The following is a 21,968-nucleotide window of genomic DNA, read 5'->3' on the forward strand; positions in this document are numbered from 1 at the left end:
CCCGCCTGGGTCTAAAGGCTGGTGCTGCCTCTTCCTAGCTCTGTAATCTTGGCAAGTTGCTTAAAGACCCAGCAATTCAGGTTTCTTGCCAATAAATTGGAGGTATCTACAAATAGGAGATCATTTAACAGAGTTGTAGTGAAGAATACATGAGTTTCCACATAAAAACACTCATAAAAGGGTTGGCATATAAATAAACAAGGTTTAGTATCTTTATTAATAAATATTTCATATTCATTCATCCATGCTTTCATCTGATTTAATCTCTCAATTAGCTTATGAGGTAGGCATTATTATTCTCATTTTGGAAATGAGATTTTAGAAGTTAATTTGTTAAGTAACTAACCCAAGGTCACATAAATTCAGTATGCCAAAACTGCCTGCAATATGCCTGTCTGCAAAGTTTCTGAGGTTCCCCATCACATTACCACTGCCTTGTTAACATCATAGAACTTCCTTGTTCCTCTGGTGTCTTGGGGGCAAGTGATTCTTTGTTGCAAAAAATACATAGTGACTCCCAATTGCTGTTTCTCAGTGAGCATATTGGAACTTTTCATTGTTAGCATAGCAATTAAATGGGAAATGTTATGACAAAAGAAAACAATCATAGAATGCCTTTGCCATTGGGTTTAAGGTTTCATCTTGCTCAGTTTTAATGAAGCCCTGTAAGGTGCAGAAAGGAGTGCCTGGTTTTCAAATCACAGGAATCCTCTGTAATTAAACCTTGTAATCAAAACATTGCCTACAAGCAGTTTCCATAAACTGATGTGTCTAAGGAGGATTTTTAAAAAGAGTTTAAGAAGGATTCTTGTGCATTTTGTTAATAAAAATGCTAATACTCAATCCTGAGTGAAAACAAAATTAAATAAGTCATAAGTACTTTTTTTAGGATTAAAATAATGACACATGTTATTTCCATGTTTATTACTACAGGCCATAAAGATTTCCCTAAGTGCAAACTCATCTTCCACCCACTCATCCTTACCCAGCAAAGCCCTGCCTGATCCCTTCTCATTTGTACTTCTATTAGCCCCTTTCACTAAACTTAAACCTTTAGTTCCCCAGTCTATGATGATTCTTTTGCCCCTAATTTTAACTTCCAAATAGTAATATCTCTGAAAGGCACAACCACTATCAAAATGGTCTGTCTTGGGCCGGCCTGGTGGCGCAAGCGGTTGGGTGCGTGCGCTCCACTGCAGCAGCCCGGGGTTCACTGGTTCGGATCCAGGGCATGCACCAACGCACTGCTTGTTAAGTCATGCTGTGGCGGCGCCCCATATAAAGTGGAGGAAGATGGGCACGGATGTTAGCCCAGGGCCAGTCTTCCTCAGCAAAAAAAAAAAAAAAAATAGAGGAGGATTGGCATTGGATGTTAGCTCAGGGCTGGTCCTCCTCACAAAAAACAAAATAAAAAGGTCTGTCTTTGAAGCATATTCCCTATACTAACTTAAAAACACAGCCGTGCAAAGGATCTTAAATCCTGGAGATTTTATTGATTGGTACCTCAGCTTGGAGCTCATTGCCTGTGGTGTGCAAAATACCAGTAAATGACTGTATATCCATTGATGGTTTGATGGCCTAGATGGGACCTAGACTTCTGTCCCTGAAGCTGAGATAACACACATACATGTCTTCAGCAGGCTTGTGAGGAATGTTGGGAGCCACTAGCCTGTTGCAAATGCTATCGTATATCCTAATACATGACATATTTGAGAGAAAAAAGGACTCGAATATCCTCTGTAATCTTATGATGACTCCAGGGGTATTATATCAATGCATTTTATTATTTGCTTGCCCCCATTCTCACAGCCCTGGACCATTCTTGCCATTGACCAATGACCACTGTAGAAAGGATCAACTTTATTTCCTTTTTGAGTCCTTCTACTATACCTTTCTTGGCATTGGTCTTTTCCAAAAACTCTAATGACTCCATGGTCTTTCATTAATTTCAAATCATGGATCAGGGCCAATTCTGAAGGGTGCTCTTTGGTGCCTGACCCATCAGGGTGAATCTGATATCCAGAGAACCACAACATCCAATAGCAAGATGAGAAACTAATGTGAGGACAGAAATTGATGGTGTTAAGCCCATTAACCAGCAAAATGACTGGGCTACTTTTCTAGTCATCGAGAAATTCTCCTCCAATTGTGCACTCCATACTCCAAATCTGAACATCTCATTTCACCATAACTGGAGATTGCACGTCTAGTAATTTCCTCCACACTTGCCTGTCACTGTTTTACTAGCTATAAATGACTATCTAGATAGCAGAACTCCATGTGGTCAATCCAGAATAAGCATTACAGGGCATAAACCTAATACAAAGCTGCTGTGTATTAGGAGACAGCCCATGGAAGACCACTCAAAAGAGGAGCCTGAAAGACTGTCCTTATGACAGCGCTCTGTAAATAATATACGAGCTCTGAAAAATTTGATCATAGATACATGGGACCCTTCCTTGTCACTACCCATTACCAACCCAGTGGCTTTCCACCTTCTGCATCCAGTCTATGTTTCACCAATCCCTCCTTCCCTAACCTTGGCAGGATCCTGTGCTCTGCCCTTCATTCCACATCTTACATCCCCTCTAGGCTCTTGCTGTTAGCAGAGCACACAAACATTAGCATCTGGATGAAGGGGTGGTGGTGGTGTGATTCCAAGAAGGAACCCGAGAACTGACAGTGTGTTTCTGCTACCTTCTAGAATTAATTACTGTATTCCACCGTCTTGGCTGTGAGGGAAAGGAAGAAACAGAAGACCATCGCTGAGGAGCCCCTTGAGACTACCTGCAGCCAAGTGCTGGATGAGGCCCATCTTTGACCAAAGGGAAGACATTTTGCAGAATCTGAGGAATCACGTCCCTGTGCACCATGGTTCCTGCTGCTTGGCTTTTCGCCTTTTTCATTCCTATTACCCTGGATGTCTCAACTTCGCCTCTCAGATAACTGACTGAACATGTTGTCCTTGCATCAATAATCTGTATGAAACCAGCAAGCACACAACAAACAACACAGCAAGGAGATCTCTTCTTAGCTCTGCTCATAGAAAAGGTCATGTCCCTAAGACATATGAGCTATCCACTTTGTGTATGTGTCTTATCTTCCTTCAGTAAACACACCAGGATCACTACCTAGCTGCAGTAATAGTTTCTGAATGCTGTCACCTAGGGGACATTATGTTGATGCCATCAAGACATTTACTTTACTGTGGCAGTGTCAGGGTGTGATAACCTCTCCTATCTAAGGAAGAAATGCTGGACCATTTCAAAACCACAAATCTAGTCAGCCAATTTTAAAATGACTGAATTATTGGGTAAAATTAATCAAACCAGTGATTTTATGGAATGAGACAGCATAGCCAAAGAAATTTATATGCTATTCCTCTATAAACATCTATGTAGGAAACAACGTGCCCTTTCTTAATTTCTTCAAAATCCAAAGTTTCCTGAACTAAGGGGAGGCTGTAGAAGCTGCTTCTTATGCAATTAGTGTTCCATAGCCAGACGAGCATTTCTAACTGAAAATGGCAGAGCCATCTATCTTCTTCCAGCCACAATTCTCACTGAAATTATTGCAACTCACGATGTACTGTGCTTCTGAACAACACACAAATTTCCACATCCTCAGAGCTTGATGCATAGGAATTAGGAAGTTGTGATCTACTCAGAGAAATCCTAGGGAAAGAGCTTCTCCTAAGGAAGTATATTTCTAACTATAGTTTGATTACTAACCAAAAAGAATCTATTAAGCATTTAAAATTGTACTATCTATAAAATATTAGTATCTTTACTATGTTGCTTTATTTAAATCTTTCAGGGTAGACACCATTTTCCAAATAAGGAAACCGAGGTTTAGAGAAATTATTTTCTCCTGTGGCAGAGCCAAGATTTGAATCTAGGTCTAAATCCTGTATTTGTAGTGTAATGGTTATGAAATCTGAGCCGGAATCCCGGCAGAGCCACTTAATTACTTAATCTAGGCCTTCATTTCCTCATCTATAAAATGGAGCTAACATTAGCATCCACCACTCTCAGCCTCAGCACTATTGACGGTATGGGATAGATAATTCCCAGCTGGAGGGGCTGTCCTATGCAACGCAGGACATTCAGCAGCATCCCTGGCCTCTGTCCACCAGAAGCCAGAAGCTCAGCCTCCGCAGTTCTGACAACCAAAGATGGCTCCAAACATTGCCAGATGTCCCCTGGAGAGTAAAACTCACCTAGTTGAGAACCACTGGCCTAAATTAAAGGACAACTGTGAAGGGTCCATCAGTTAATACATAGAAAGAGCCTAAAAGTGTGTCTGGCACAGAATATTTAATGTTAGTGGTGATCACCATGATGATGGTGATGAGGAGGAAGAAGCAGAAGATGACGACGACGACGACGAAGAAATATACGTGCATCTGACTAAGTTGTATTCACATTTTATTCAGACCTGATTAGGTGGATGTAGTTGAAAAAACTCATGACAGAGTTGATAGGACAGAAAATAAACTTAAAGAGGACTGGCAAGCCTCTAGTCTTTAGGGTCATTTCAGGAAAATGTCCACAAGCCTCTCATCAGGTAAAAATGTTTCACATATAAGATTGTATATTAAATAGCCAAACAAATACTTGCTTAGTATAATGTTAGAACAAATCAGCATAGGACCACTGCTATATGGACATCTATGTCCAGATTTGAACAGATGGAACATCCAACACTTACAAGAATATTACAAATACTATTTTTTCTTAGGCTAATTAACCTAGAAATGAATTTCTACTTGAGAACAGTCAGTCATGGATTAATTCATCTACGAATGAATGTTACAACTGTGATTAGCATGTTAAGTTTATATGGGAAATTAAACTGCAAAATATGTCTTACCTAAAGTCTTAACCGGCTCAGAGTAATCAGAGTCAGTAAATTGTCCCATGACATTTGTGGCTCTAAATTTAAATCTACGAAATAAAAAAAATTAAAAACCAACAATTTGCATGCCATATGACTTTTTTCTTTCAATAGTTTAATAAATAGCTATGAAAAAAGATACACTTTTATTCAAGAGAAAATAAATTTACAAGATGCAAATTTGGAATTCAATCACCATCAGGATAAATACATACTATCTTTAAGTGAGATAAATAATTATCCTGCACATGAATCTCTTGAACTTCATGAGAGAGGGACTAAAACTTTGACCAGACTCATGGGCAGTCAGCAGGTTAATCAGATGAAGCAGATCACCTCCCTTACAGATTTGTTTGGATGAAATGGTTTAATTCTGCATGAAAGTGTGTTGTATAGACATACTTTATAAATATAAACTATAATAACTGTTATACCTCAACTACCTTTGAAAATACCAGCGAACTTGATTTAGAATAGCCATATAGAGCTTCGCTTATTCACATGTAAACAAATTAAGAACAGTGCTTCTTAATTCAGTGTGTGTACAGCTGAATTTTCAATTTCTGTGCTTTTATGACACGTGAAATAGAAAATGGGTGCAGAAGTGAATCAATACTAAAAATCACTGGGTGATTCTAACACCTCAGAGACAGCCAAAATTTACCTTATTTAAAAACTATAGACATCCAGGCATTTTAAAATATAAAACCAATTTGTATTAATAAATTACAGTGTATAATTTAATTCCTACTATTCTCAAATTCCTATGATTTTATTGATTGTATGAAGAGTCTGTTTTAGAAAAAATATACAAAATAATACTTGAATATTAAACTTTGTGGTATATCATTTTCATAACTGTCATATGTATGATGATTAAATTTCAGGAAATAACTTAGTAACCAAAGTGACTGTATTTAATAATAGATGATAGAGCATTTTTTTTTCAAATGCCTAACTAGTCTAATGTTAACTTGGCTTAGGATATTTAGTAAAAAATGAATAATGCTTTAACTAGTAGGCAAAATTGAAACTAACTGCATTTTTCAAATTCAGTAGTAAAAATTATATTTTGCAAATTAAATAATTTAAAGATTTTTAAAAAATTGTAGTCTTATGACATAAAAATAATATGGTCAATTTAATAGAAGAAAATAATCAATTTAGCAAAGCATTTAATAAAGCCATAATATCGGCATTGGTTTTTAATATATTAGATTATTATGATCTACAAAATGCCAAATATTACAGTGAGTTGTAAAGATTTCAATCACTCATTCAGATGTTTGATGGTATAAAGAGCAGAAAATTATTGCTATGACTGAGGGAAACTGAAGCCATCATTAACCAAAAGACTAGGATCATGTTTCTAAAAATCTGTACATTAGCATGGCAAACTAATGAGTGAAAAACACAAAATACTACACATTAGTCACATCATCCTGTAAAGAAAGAATTAAATTCTCCTACCTATGTTCTCCAATTGTACATTTTTCCTATCGTCCTATGTTACTTATCATATCAAATCATAATTACTTTTAAGCTAGCCTTCTTTCCCTATAGAACTATACATTTATAGAACGTAAGGACTATGCCTTGTTGATCTTCAGCATGTATGGGGTCACAATACATTATGGATGTCTAGCGCTTACTGGAAAGAGGAAAGGATGGGTAGATGGACGGGTGAAAGATGTCCACTAGCTTGCTAACATGATGCATAGTAAGCATAAACTATACTTACAAGTATTGCTTTTTGGGTTTCAGAGGACCATTGCAAATTTTGTCCTCATTGCCAGGAATCATACAAGCATTATCAGCACCTATGATGTAGATTTCTTCATTGCCACTGAACTTTGTCTTTCCTTCTGTACACAGGGGGTTAGGAAAGCCTTCATTTGTAAAATATGGCCTTGGTTTATTAAAGTATGCATCATACCACTTTGTTACATTTCCATCATGCTGAGCTGCTTTCAGAAAAAAAGAATAATGATTACAAGTAATAAATGAATGTATTTTCACATTTATAAAAAGTTTTTCCATAACTGCCTGAGGAAAAGCTGGATGCAACATCTGTCAGTCTATGAACCAGCAGGGATGATTCAGCTGATCTACCTGAATAAGTAGGGAACCCTATCCTTCTCCATCACATGTGAATCTATAGGCATCGTTGTAGAGGATCACTTCTCAGGAAGAGAAAGAACATCCTTCAGTGAAGGGTAACCCTCTTGTTCAAGCCTCCAAAGAAGCTATCAAGACTCTATCTTGCCAATATCAAAACAATCCTACGAGCGTACAGAATAAATAAATCACATATTCTAACTATGCCTTTTCTCATTTTGGTAAAATATTTTAGGCAAAAACTAATGATTAGTATAATTCATAATACTGACAATCTATTAAGCTCAAGAGTTGTGTGGCAATCAGGAGTCAGCCTTATATTACTAATTTTGAAGTGACATTGTTTCAGCCTTCAGCAATTCACTTTCTACAGCTTAATGAGATAAGTTGACATTTGATACCTCCTGCTTCTGCTACAAGCACTTGCACATTTTTGATTGGGCCATGATCATCATTGTAGTAACATATTGGCATTCTGATCGTGATTGTTGTTGAAGTCACTAGCAGTTTCCCTGTGGCATCATAAACAGGGGTTGGCTTGGTTTTTGGTGGTGCTGGAGCTATAAACAAAGAAGAAATATCGCTACAATTCATTTTTTGTTTCTGAAGAGAAAAAAACCATTTAAAAGTCTCATTTCATGCAGGTAATTTACAGATAAAGTGATGACAAACATAAATAACAAACAAAATAAAGTTTTGTTTGGATACAGCAGATATTCAGCAATTATTATCTCCTGATGGTATAATTATATATTTGAGACTTGCCTGAGATAATGGGGCCCAGGTGTGATTTTTCAGGCATCTGACTCCTCTTTACATACTAAAAAAATTAAAATTATATATGCTCTCACTCATATATAATTTTCATAAATGCATTAAATCATACTAATATTGTAGTGCATTTTTTTCTTCTTTTACTTCCTTTAGCTGCTTCATCAATTTCTATTCTAATCATACCAGCACCCACCTCCCCTGACAGTTGTTCCATACCAAACACAACGATGATACCCTCCCATATTTTTCTCCATGTTCACATAATCATATAAAAATACATAAAGTCATACATAATGGATTCTTCTCACTGTTTGATTTTTTTTAATGGGGCTATATTGCGTATTATAGTTACTCCACATATTGCTTTGCTTGCATAAACATGACTTGTGTAAGGCTTTCCAAGTCACCAAGTATAGGGCTAACTGGTTCTTCTGAATGACTATGTTGTATATCATGGTGCAACTACACTATATTTCTTCAGTCATTCATCTAGTAATGGAAATTCACTTTTGCTTAAGGTTTTGAACATTTACTGCAATAATTAGCCTTATATATTTAGCCTTATTTACTGATCCTGTTATATCTATGGAATAGATTCCTAAGAGCAGAATTTCTGGAACAAAAGATATATAAGTTTTAACTTTACTAGATATTGCCAGAATAATTTCTAAAAGTGCCATGATAATTCACATTTTACCAACAATGCATACAAATATCTCCATAATCCATGGTTGTAGAAGCTCTGCTTGTTTCATTTCATCTTATAGCTATGTATACTAGCTGTTGGAGCATTGGTAAGTTGCTTAATCAAACTTCAGTTACTATACTTATTAAATTTTCTAAAAAACCCTCTCTATAATGCCATAAAATTGGCAACATCATTTCCATTTTATAGATGAGGAAATGGTCTTACATCACATAGCTATAAAAGGGAAATATCAAGATTTGAACCAAATCTTTTTGACTCGATCCTTTAGCTTGCTCCTCTGAGATGTAAAGGCTATGATGATATTAGACGTGTAGCAAGTTTATTGGGGGAATTATCTGTGAAGAATAAAGGGACAGGGAGCAGAAGTAGGTGGTGAGAGCCTTTAGACCACAGATCACAGGTCTGATACCTGTGAAAGAGGAGAAAGAAGGAAGGATTAAGTGGGAAGAGCCTGAGTTTTCAGGGATTTCTGAGAAACTCTCAGCCAGGCCATTGGGGAGTCCCCAAGAAAAGGTTTCCAGTTAGAGGAATCTGGCATTGTACATTAATATCCAACTTGATATTATCTGTCAGATGCAAATTTAATTACTGTTAATTTAATGTCACTCCCTGTCACTAATAAAATCATGCATATTACTGGAGAAAACTAATTTCTCTAGGACCCACCACTGCCACCAGCACTCATATATCTTCTCTAGGTAACTGGTCATGAGTTTATCTGCCTTATCTAAGGAGTGGAAAGTCAGAACTAATCATCTCTATTTGGGGATGAGCAAAGCATCTGAAATGAAGCAAAGTATCTTGACTAAAGAATAAATATAACACATCTATTGTTACCTGCATACCTACATGTCTACCACTGAATAACAAAGAGAAATTAAGATGGTATGATGCAAGCTCTTCTTTATGAAGTCATTTTGTAAAATAGCTGATGTTTTTGAAGACTTTGTGTATTTGTACATTCCAAGTACATAATTTATCAATTAAAAGCAAATAAATAGTATTGCAGTTATATAAACTACCCATTGATGAAAAGATAAAATTTATCAGCTTCATCTAACAGTGAATATTTCCTCTTAACAGTAATAGATTCCAGGCCTTGTCCTAAGGATTTTTCAAAGATTATCTCTTTCAATCCTCACAACAACCTATGAGGCAGGAACTAGTATTAGCTCCAATATACAGGCTTATAGAGGTTGAGAAACTTGCCAAAGTCAAACAGATATCAAGTGGCCAATCCAGGATTCCGTCTCAGCAGTTTGACCCTAGACTCAGCCTATAGCCGGCACTTTTAATCACTGTGCTCTGCTGTCCTTACAAACACTGAGAAAAGTTACTTTTTGCTTTAAAAAGAGAAGCATTGAGTGGAATTCTACTAAACATTCATACACTTCAGTTTTTCGATCTCTCTGCAGATTTTATTACAGATTTTTAGAGAGTTGACACAAGTACATGCATGTTTTCAGTCTCAGGAAGAGAAGGCACTGTGAACAAATGAATGACCCTAAACTCCTCTTAAAAATCTTTTTGGTTTTTGGACTTTTGGGGGGGGAAGGGGCCTCTGAATTTTAGTTATATTTTCTATAAAAAATTCTTGTCAGAATAATGAATTGATGGATCTACTTTATAGTCAGAATCATAAAGTTGAATATATGGTAGTTCAGTAAACACTATTTGATTAACTGAAAAGAACCTGACTTTAAAGATCAGTCAAGGAATCTAATTAGAACTTGTCAAAATCTATTCATGGGTAATTTAAAGCATGCCTTTTCTTTTCAATAAAATTGAAAAACATAAAATAATAGTTTATAAAATTTGTCTCAGAATACTAAATTTACAGGAAAAGAAATATAAGATAAATAGCAGGTGGGCATTCTCTTTATTTAACATGGTAATTTGCATCATTATTTAGACATTTTAATTATAGCTTTAACAAGCATACATTATTACTTATGCTTAATACGTATGTTTAGCGTATGCATATGCATCATTTAAAAGCTTGACTACATCCTTAAATCTCATACAGAATACAAATTATAATTTCTCTTTGATTAAGATGCCAGCATTTCGTGGGAAGGCAGTTCATGTCCATACCTTTAACATCCATGGTTATTCTCATCTGAACCTTTGGCCCTGCACCAGCACTATTGATTGCATAAATCTAAAACAAAAAACATCTTGTTACTATTTTCAAATTACTGCTTATGTGTATATATTACTGATTATGGTTATATGTAATTTTAAAATGATTCACTGTTAAAAACAATTGCATATATTATATTAGTTATATTTTTCTTGCACTCACTTAAATGAATACAATATATAGAGGAAGAATTTCTAACAATAAAGTAGTTCTTAAAATTGATATTACGGTACTAAGCCCTGAGAACAAAGACCTAAACAGCACGATCACAGAGACCAGGAAAGGATGTGGCTTCAGTTTGAACCCGTAGGAGGAAAGAGTAGAAAAGCCACTACGTCTACACTCTCCTTCTATTCTGACATCTGTTCCTCCTCTCTGTAGCTATGTAGCTCTGGCTTTCTTTAAATCCATATTCAAGATCCTCTTTTTTTCCTTCTCTAAGATGAAATCCTATTCCTTCAGCCTCCCAGTTTTCCTGTATTAAATCATTCCTCTGAAAGTTGGCCTTTATGCCCCTCTTCACCCCTGCCCCAAAGTATCTGAAGCTATAACCTGCATAATGCAGCATATACACATAAAGCATTTCTGTTTGTATATACAGAGGGTGATTTACACAAATGTGAATCCTTTCAATTAACTTTGTGCTTAGGAAGCTGTAGACACAGAATCTTCTTTTATTCACTTTATCTTGCTGTATAAAACAAAGACTATGTTCTTGGTCAATTTCATTGTATTGATAAGCACGGTTTAGAACATATCTTTATTGAAATTAATTTGCTTTATATATCACTTGCCCACCCTCCACACTATGGATACTTTGGGAGTGTTTTGATTGAATTAAAATTATAATATATATGACATGGTAGGTATGGTAAATAAGCCAAGCCCATAAAATGTAGTTTAAAAATATCTAAAGGAAATATTTATTGTAGTATGTAAATTTTAAAAAGGACGTAGTCAAAATGAAAAGTGATGTTATGGAGTAATTAATTATTTTTATTTATTTATGGTACAACCTAAATGTTAAGTGAGATAAATGAAAAAGTTGGGCAATGTTTCTCAAATTGCAGTGTGCAAAGAAGGCACTTGCAAACTGTTAAATGAAGATAGGCAGGTTTTGATTCAGTAGGTCGATATCTGTGCGAAAGTTATACTTTTCTAATAAACTCTCAGGTATTGAGGATGCTGTAAATTGCACTTTGCAAACAATCAGAAGATTCATTTATTTTTCTTAAATTATGAATTAGTCGTACTTTGTCTTATTTCCTATTTTTTCTTTTATTTGCAAAAGCCAAAACTGGTAAAGCACTCACCGTAACTATTAATACTTAATACTCACAAAAATCCTAAAAAGAATTTATTCCTATTACTAATTTTTCAGATAAAGATACTGAGGCACAGATTTGAAGAAACTGCCCAGCCAGAAACTAGTAGAGCCAGGATTTGAACCTAGGTCAGTTCATTCTCTTAACCACCACCCTCCCTCTAATAGATCTTTCATGATGGTGGTCCATTTAATGGTACGTGCAACAAGAATCGTAGCAAGACAGATTATACAATGGGATATAAAGTGAATGAGGGAAGTAATGGATATAAATATACAAATTATTAATGAGAGTGTTCTGATATAATTATAAAGAGTTGGTAGGAGGATTTCTTACTAAGCTACTTGAATGTTTAGGGTGAATTCTATGTTGATTAAAAGATAATTTTCTGAATCATGTAATTCTATTTGAAAATTCCAGAACATGCTACAAAAATAGTCAAAGGATGAAACAAATTGTGTGTGAATATATATGAACTCACATACATATTTACTTTCCAACATGAATAATTTATTTTTTTAAATTATTTTTTAAAGATTTTATTTATTTATTTATTTTCCCCCCAAAGCCCCAGTAGATAGTTGTATGTCATAGCTGCACATCCTTCTAGTTGCTGTATGTGGGACGCGGCCTCAGCATGGCCAGAGAAGCGGCGCGTTGGTGCGAGCCCGGGATCTGAACCCGGGGCCGCCAGCAGCGGAGCACGCGCACTTAACCACTAAGCCACGGGGCCGGCCCCCAACATGGATAATTTAGAATTAAAATATAAAACGCTCTTAGCTTTTAGTAATAGTTGTGCGAAATACATGTGAATTTCAATCATGAAAATAGTTATTTTCATATAGTTAAAAGCTCTTTGCTTTTGAAATTTGCTTTTCCATTTTCCATTTATAATCATACAATAAGTTTTCCTTTAGGCAGAATGATCTCTTTATACAACACTGCTCTCTTACTTTTAACATACATTTTCTTACACCTGTGTTTTATTTCTGGATTTCTACTATGATTGTGCAAATATTTTTGTCATCTACATATTTTCATAAGACTTACTGTATTATAATAGGAAATCAGCAATTTCATTCCTCTAAACCTATTTTCTGTTGGCATGTCTTAAACGATCCCACAAAAACACGAAAAATGTAGTGTGTACATAAGCTGCAGTATTTCTGAATGCTGAATTTGTAAATTAACTTTGTAAAATAGGTACATAATTAAAAGCTATGAATACTTACACTGATATTGTATGTATGTCCACCTTTCAGTCCTTCTAACATTGCAATAATGGATGTGTCAGTTTTCTGGATAATACTGAGGTTGTGAATCTGGACGGCAGTAGGATCATCTTCTCGGTAAACCAAAGCTTGATATACTTGGATATGTCCATTGGGTTGAGAAGGAGGAAGGAATGTTAACTGAAATTTTGTAACTTCATCTGGTATCTTCTGAAATGTCATGTTGTTAGGTGGATCCTTGGGGACTAAAATGTAATATTTAGCAATTAAAATTTTCTAAAAATTTGTGTTCTTTTTGATCTCCATATAAAACTTATTTGCTTCAAATTTCTGTTTATAAGGAGTATTACACAGATTATTTAAACTACATAAATTACAGAAACAAGCAAAATAGCTGCTGCATTATAGAATCATTGACACCTATAAGTAACAGAAACCATAACGGTGATCCAGTTTGTTTGCTTATTTATTTAGCCTTTTATATGCAATTATTTTTACACAGAATACATTTCTATTTCTATCTAAACTTATTTAAAGATAATATAAACTCACAGGAAGTTGCAAAAATCACATACGGTCCCCTGTAACCTTCCAGCTTTCCCTAGTGGTGACATCTTATGTAACTGTAGTTTAATATCAAACCTAGAAACTGACATTGGTACAATACTGTTAGCTAGAGTACAGACCTTATTCAGATTTCACCACTTTTTCATGCTTTCCTATATGTCTGTGTAGTCTTTGCAATTTAATCCCATGTATAGATTCCTGTAACCATCACCAGAAACAAGATACAAAACTACTCCATCACCATAAAGAAACTCCCTCCAGCTATCCCCTCGTATTTGCAATTCATGCCTCCCCTCAACAGTAATCATTCTCCATCTCCACAGGTTTGTCATTTTAAGAAAGACAATAGCATAATGACCTTGAGGCCCATCAGGGTTGTTGTATATATCAATAGTTCATTCTTTTTTTTTTCCTGAGTAATGTTACATTTTATGGATGTACCAGAGTTTGTTTAATCATAGAAAAACATTTGGGTTGTTTCCAGTTTTTTTAAATTATTAATAAATCTGCTATTAACATTCATATACAGACGTTTATGTGAACATAAGTTTTCAATTCTCTGTGATAAATGCCCAAGAGCGTAATTGCTGGATCATGTGGTAAGTGCATGTTTAGTTTTATAAAAGATTACCAAACTATTTTCCAATGTGGCTATACTCTTTTATATTCCCACTAGCAAGGTGTAAGAGAGCCAGTCTTTCTGCATCTTTGCCAGCAGTTTGTGTTAGTACTATTTTTAAAATTATTATTTTATCTGTTCTAGCAGATGCGTAGTGAGATCTCACTGTGGTATTAATCTGCATTTCCCTAATAGCTAATGATGTTGAAAATCTATCTTACCATGAGTTTACTTGCCAATCATCTCTCCTCTTTGGTGAAATGTCTGTTCACGTCATTTGTCAAATTTCTAATTTGATTTTTTTAAGTGTTGAGTTTTGAGAGTTCTTTATATAGTCCAGATATTCTAGTTTATTTTTGATAAATAAAAGTTAGCCTAACATATAACTAAGTATTAATAAATTATTATGAAAGAAAATGATATACATGACGATAAAATCATTTTATGAATGTAGGAACTAGTTCTTGCTCTACTATATAACTAGTGTTCTTTACATAAATGACTGATTGAAGGAATATATCTATTTTGATCAAATTGAAATGGATATATTCTTCCATTCTAAGTAAAAAATCTCCATGAATAAGGCTTTTAATATTTGGCTGTCAATAGTTCAGATGCTCATGCTTCATTGTGGCAAGCAAAAAATAAGTAAAAAAATAACTGAGAAAAAAAAGAAAGAAAGCAGATAAACATGTTATTGTGTCAAATATCACATTTTAAGTGGAAAAATGCAGGACTAAAATAAAGGTTAGATAGGTTCAACACATATTTTCACATTTGCTATTATACATTTTTACGATACACAAGAAATATGTATTTTTTTATGAGATGTTTCTCTAAAAATAGGATCAGGTTTAAAATTAGGTACGTGAAAGAATTCTCTAAATGCTAGAAAGAACTTCCTATCTTCCAAATATCTTTGGTTTTACATCTAAAATTCTATTCTTAGAGGTTTAGTAAAAATTTATTAAACTACAATATCTTTGGGAGAGGAAGCGTATTAAGACTTGCAATCAATGCTTTATGGTATGAATGTGAATAAGTTCAGCAGCATCTTTCCTCACAGAAAGGCAGGATGAGGGAGAAGTGCAAAAAGTATAATAAGAAAATAGATACCTGGGATCTACGTGGCAGCAAAATGGAAACCAGTGAAATTTTAGGGTGCTGAGGATAAGATGTACCTTTTCATTTAGAACCATAACTTTATAGACAATAAGAGTACATAACATAATGAAAGGACTAGCTAAAAAATATTTTTACCTCCTATACTTAGCTTACAGATAGCAACAAATAAACTATAGCAACACATCCCTTCACGTGCTCTTTCCAAAGATATATCTGGTGGCAAAGAACATCAGGAGCCTGAAGGAGGATGGGGCAAGCAAGTTCTGGGAAGTTGGCTTTCCACATTTAATTCTTATTGGTTACAATCTTATTATTCACTCAGACCCTGTTCACAGGAACTTGAGGAAATCTGTATAGATTCTGTTATTTATTGAATAGATTATATAATAAAACATGTTGCTTAACTAAGTGAAGAAACAGATATGGTAAACATGACCTAGATTCTAATGTTGAATTCCAGATTGTTTAATAATAGAGTATTATTACTTTAATGTGAGTTTAAATCACGGGTCAGAAATATTTACAATTAAATTTTAGGTGAAGCATTACTGGCTACAGATAATTGGAAAAATCGTCTCTTAGGCAAGGTAACTCAATTTCTGAAACATTTAGTGTCTAAATAAATGCAAAAAAAGTACAGTTGTGTACCTTATTATGAACTAATTTGTTTGTGTATTTACAAAGATATGTTATTCTACATAATTCCACTTTGCCTCAAAAATGTAAACAGAAAGCTTCACTTTTGTCAATCACAGTGAGTCAGTGAATTTTATATTTATACACTTTAAAAAATTTTCTTAACACATATCCTTTTTAGGGTGTGGTGTGAGAAACTGCAAGAAAGACACTGAATTTTCAGTTAATTTTTAGCAATGATGAAAAATATACCTTACCTGATTCTAAAGTGGTAACAATCACTTCAGGACTTGACTTTCCTTCTACATACACAGCAGTAATGTTTCCAGTGAAGGCTGTGATCACCACGGAATACCTTGTGAATATTTTTAAATCTTTAATTTCTATGGTTTTATTTTCTTCATTTGACTTGATTAAGGAAATATTAAATTCATCACTATCTACCTGTAGGAAAAAAATAGCTAACAATTAAAGGAAGCAGCACTTGAGATACAAATAACTACAATATAATAATACAAAGCTACATGTGATATATTTATCTAACCAAGATTTAAATTATTATTATTTTTTTACAGATTGTCCTGGAAAATCTAAAGTGCTACTTTAACAGTTTACTAATTAGCAATTATTTTGACAATTCAAAGTAAAAGAAAAGTCAATCAGCCAACCACAATCAATGAACCCATCCAATGAACAAGTAGATCTCCCTTCTGCAGTCCATGCACCTCTCTTTGTACTCCAATGTTTTATAGAAGAAAGAATATAGGTCTTGGTACCCAACCATCAAGGGTTTTAACCCCAACTTGGTCACTTAACAGCTTCTGTAGCATTTGATAAGTCACTTATGTTCTCTGTGTCTTACTTTCTGTGTATGGAAAATTGGGGTGATAATATCTATTTATAGTGATTTGTTGAGATTTAGAAAAAATAGATCTGATGTAGCTGCACAGAGATTTTGATTTTGTCTTTTTCCTGTGACCCACAAAAAGGAACTATATTTGTAACGTAATTTAGGATATATGTATGTGAGTGTGTGTGTGTATATAGATTCATATATATACTTCTTTATAAGTGAAACACGATTTTCAGAAATACAACTTCTTTCTGAAATGCACTTTGATATCTTTCTGCTCTTTTTTATTTTATTCCAATTCATTTAAAAATGCTGATTATGGAGCCCGGCCCTGTGTCCTAGCGGTCAAGTGAGCGCGCTCCACTGCTGGCAGCCCGGGTTCAGATCCCAGGCGCGCACTGACACACAGCTTGTCAGGCCATGCTGTGGCGGTGTCCCACATAAAGTGGAGGAAGATGGGCACGGATGTTAGCTCAGGGCCAGTCTTCCTCAGCAAAAAGAGGAAGATTGGCATGGATGTTAGCTCAGGGCTGATTTTTCTCACGAAAAAAAAAAAATGCTGGTTATGATTGCAATTTGAAAAACTCTGATCTAGCATTTGGCATGGCACTGGATAAGAACTCGATTAACGGTGGATGTCTTAATTATTAAATGTGCACAAATGAATATCCTTAGGTGTATTAAACACAGCTGTATAATTTTTTCGAACATAGTTTACCTTTGATGGAGAATCTGGCCTATTGAGTGTCGGGATTAAACAGCAAAAATTTCTAGCAGTAAATAGAAGGGCTTTTCCTGAGATGAACACCAGAAAATTTGAAATCCTATTATGCACGCTCTCTCAGGTTTGTTGTTGTTGTGCCATCGAGTCAGTTCTGACCCCTATCGACCCAGTGGACAGCAGAGCGGAACCCTGTCCGGTCTTTTTTCGCCATCCCCTCACCGTCCGGCGCTGTATCAGATAATGCTCCTCTGAAATGCTATTCATAGGGTTTTCATGGCCAATTTTTTGCAACTCTCAGGTACCTGACTTGAAACACTTAAAAACAAGTTATATACACTATTTGCACTATTAAATTCATTTTCAACTTGACCTTCCCTTGTAACTTTTGAAAGAGAGTTTTTTTTGTTCGGTATGTTCTTCAAATGCTCTTTTCTAAGAGTTTTTTTTTTAAAAAAAAGAAGATGTTGCTATGAGTAACACAGCAAAAGGCTGATAAATAATATCAACATGGCAAAAAGTCAGATAGGTCTTTCCCACCTTAAGACAGAGCAGTGGAGGGAGATGTCCCACTTCTGTAAAGCGGGAGAAAAACAAATCAGCATAGAAATCCAATTGATCAGGCGAATGAAGCCACGGGTAGGAAGTGTGGTGTGTTTAATTAGTTGTCAGCATTTAAGTAGCACATAAAAATCTGGATTTTAAATTTTTCCTTAAGACTAGGCTTACATTCATGCTGGGTAACAACGATCTATAGATGAGTGACGGCTGACTTCTATAATGGGGCAAGGGTCTCCAGTTCATCACCACTCCGCCCAGTTGGCTTTATTTTGACTGCTTTTCTACCTGACTACTATCACTACTTGAACTCTGATTTTATAGAGTTGAGCTGAATTCCTCAAGATTCCATAACGATTTAGTAGCTGAGATAGGATTTGCACCCAGGTCTTTCAAGTGTCCAGAACTCTACACTACTACAGGTCACTGGGCCTGATCTTATAAAGTGAAATTAAACTACTCCAATGCCTTCCATTAAAACAACAGATAACAAACATCAAGTAGTAAAAATATGACATAGCATGTAGGTAATCTCCTAGATCTTAAAAAATATTTAACAAAATCCAAAAACAATGTTTGGTCCTCACACAGCATGTACAAAAATTCATGATCTGTCTTCACTAAACGTACTCCACCTTTGTTATTGTCACCCATTATTCATCCACTTACCCAGGACTGAAACCTCAGACCTTTTTGACCCATCACCTCCCTTCAATTAATTTCAAGTTTGTTTGCTCATATCATATTTAATCATCTATTATTATTATGAAATCTCTCCCATTGTTTTTGAAGTGTGGTGGTTTTATATACAACGTCACTAATTAGACTCTGGTTCTATTTTCTCTCCTTTTCCTGCCCCAACTGCCCGCTTCTCCACCTGGTACACCTTCTTCATTCCCCAAGTCCCAGAACAAATTTAACCTGCTCTGTGAAGTCTCCTCTATATCCTATGCCCCCCATAACAGGAACTTTAATTAGTTTGAAAGTTTATATTCTCAGAAAACTGCATACCTCATACTCTATAATTAGCTGTTTATATTCTGGTGTCTCCCACTAGAGTGTGAGCTACTTAAAAGCAGAACTGTATGTTTTCCATCCTTGTCGTGGTGAACAGAAGCTACTCAATAAGTATTTGTTAAGTGAAAAAATAAAGAGATGAACAAAGGACCACGAAATGCATTAATTCCCAGTAGAATCATCCAGGAGATATCTGCGCCCATATCTCTTTACTTAAGGTTGTCAATTTCTGCTTAACTTGAGTCCTTTAACGGAAGAGTTTTATGTCCTTGTGGATAGCATTTGGCAAAGCCAGGCTGCATCCAGAGTCTTAAATTCAACGACATGTGTTCTTCCCTGGCCTGGCAGCCAATAATTCTTGAAGGCAGATAGTTATATATTCATGAAATGAGCTGCAGATAAGCCCTACAAAGATAGTGACCACATCGTTCTTGTTCACATCTACATATCCAGCACCTAGCACAACACTGGCATGTTGGATGTATTTAAAAAGGTGGATTGAATGAAAGAAGGAAGAAACTAAATGACTATTTAGTTCCAAGAATCCCAGGGAAACTGTGAAGTCCAAGAATCTGTCTGAATTCTTGCTATCTTTGATCCACAGGGGTTTTGGTGAGTGTATATTTCAATTTGGCAATTTTATTTGCTATTTGATGGCTTTTCCTTTCTCTTATCACACCATTGTCTGCTGATCTTAGCAAAATCTTAACTATTTGGGAAGTTATTTATTATCTCTGTGCCTCAGCTCCTCTTAGGCAAAATGAAGATAATAATATTTACATCAAAATGTTGTTAGATAAGATAAGAGATGATAAGATAATGCATATGAAGAAGCTAACATGTAACTGATAGAAAATAAGCAATTGAAATATTACTTATCTTTCCATCCTTCTGTCTTTCCCTTGATCATTTTCAATCTCAATAAGGATGTCAAGAGAATAAGATTATGAATCACTTTTTAAAATATTTTATTTTCCCTTCTTTTAAGCACTAATTCCAAAAGAGAACAATTTTTATTAAAAAATGTCTTTGATTTGATAGAGCACAGTGTTACCATTTTTTAATTTGCTTTTTTTTTTGTGAGGAAGATCAGCCCTGAGCTAACATCTGCCAATCCTTCTCTTTTTTTTTTTGCTGGGGAAGACTGGTCCTGGGCTAACATCTATACCCATCTTCCTCTACTTTGTATGGGATGCCGCCACAGCATGGCTTGACAAGCAGTGTGCCGGTGCGCGCCCGGGATCCGAACCAGCGAACCCTGGGCCGCCACAGCGGAGCGTGAGCACTTAACCACTTACTCCACTGGGCCGGCCCCTTTAATTTGCTTTTAATGCATCTTCCCAGAGCATTCGTCATTCTGTTGGCACCACTCACGTAAACAGTAATCTTTACTACACATATTAAAGATTTTGTTCTTATTATCTTTAAACTAGATCAGGGTATAGGGCGTTGCTCCAGTCTCTGATGTATATCCGGTAAAACAAAAGATTATCTAAGACCAGATGTCTGCCCCACCTGAAGATCAGATGTCTGCCCCACCCAGAGCCCAGCCCCCTATATAACTGGCCTGTAGTCTTTGTTCTGCAAGACGGTTCTTTCAAACATTAATCAGCCATCTTACCCCTTGCTAGCAAGCTGTAATAAAACACTTTCTCTCCTACCACCTTGCCCCTCAACTATTGTAAGGTCTTGCGGCGAGCAGACGACACCCCTTGGATGGTAACAATTCATGTTGATTATTTTTTGTTAATTATAATTTTTGTGAAGATAAAAATCTTCACAAATATGCTCTAAAAAAGGAACATAAACTGAAGACTGAAGGGGGGAACAAACGCACCAATAATCCCTTAAATTTTCTTTTAATCATGACAGGTCTTTTGAGATAGAAGTATTTCCATTTAAGACATAATATAAACATATAAACTTATAAAATTTAAGCAAGAGACAGACAGATACTGCAAGAAAAGGGGAGGAAAATTCACCATAAATTACCTAATTTAATGCATTAGAAGCACCAGAAGAGAGTGGTCATCAGGCCCAGTAAACCCAAGTAGGGTGCCAAGGAGGTATTTCCAATCCTAACCGTAGCTAACAACTCTGTGTTATTTACATTGTTAAGCACCCTGTTTTAGGTGAAAGGCTTGACATTCATGCTTGGGTTTCCTTCTGTCTGGATGGCTATTCCAATTTGATGTCCTCTTATTGAAATGTTTGTATTCCCCTGGATACTATCCTCAGGTTAGCGCTTATGGAAGAGGTTCTTACCCTACACATTCTATAGTTAATCTCATCTACTCCTACCATTTCACCTGTCATCTAAATACCAACACTTGCTGAATCTGCAAACCCAGATTTCCTCTCCTGAGCTCTGGATCCATCTATGATATTGCTAAGGGGGTGTCTTCACCTGGAAGACTCCCAGGCATCTCAAACTCAGTGCAGAGGAAATTCAGTCTTTTCCTCTACAAATCTGTTCCTCCTCACAATTTTCCAAATCATATATCTTAAAGTCATTCTCAAGTCTTCTTTTCCCTCACCATCCACTGATTTTTTTCACCAAATCCTGTAGATTTAAATTATTTTTCATTCTGTTCCCATACTACATTTCCTCTGTCCTTATCTTTTCTTGCCTAGCTTACTTTTAGAGTTTCCTGTCTCCTTGCCTAATTTCACAC

At 35.5% G+C, this 21,968-nt stretch overlaps 1 protein-coding gene across 4 annotated transcripts in view; it reads right to left on the reverse strand.

The window, feature by feature from the left end:
• Window positions 1-21,968, reverse strand: part of PTPRQ (protein tyrosine phosphatase receptor type Q) — a 243,829-nt gene that overhangs the window by 47,264 nt on the left and 174,597 nt on the right. For 2 of the 4 annotated variants that reach the window (XM_087449140.1, XM_087449141.1), the window contains 6 exons: window positions 16,402-16,588; window positions 13,198-13,442; window positions 10,592-10,658; window positions 7,416-7,574; window positions 6,638-6,860; window positions 4,873-4,946 (listed from right to left, as the gene is read on the reverse strand). In XM_087449140.1, coding sequence (XP_087305266.1) covers window positions 4,873-4,946; window positions 6,638-6,860; window positions 7,416-7,574; window positions 10,592-10,658; window positions 13,198-13,442; window positions 16,402-16,588 — 955 coding nt within the window. Of the gene's footprint in view, window positions 1-4,872; window positions 4,947-6,637; window positions 6,864-7,415; window positions 7,575-10,591; window positions 10,659-13,197; window positions 13,443-16,401; window positions 16,589-21,968 lie in introns of all 4 variants that reach the window. The other 2 variants (XM_087449138.1, XM_087449137.1) reach the window with 1 other exon arrangement.

Source organism: Ceratotherium simum, chromosome 25, assembly GCF_057802395.1.
Source record: "Ceratotherium simum simum isolate JZ-2026a chromosome 25, ASM5780239v1, whole genome shotgun sequence".
Classification (NCBI taxonomy): Eukaryota; Metazoa; Chordata; class Mammalia; order Perissodactyla; family Rhinocerotidae; genus Ceratotherium; species Ceratotherium simum.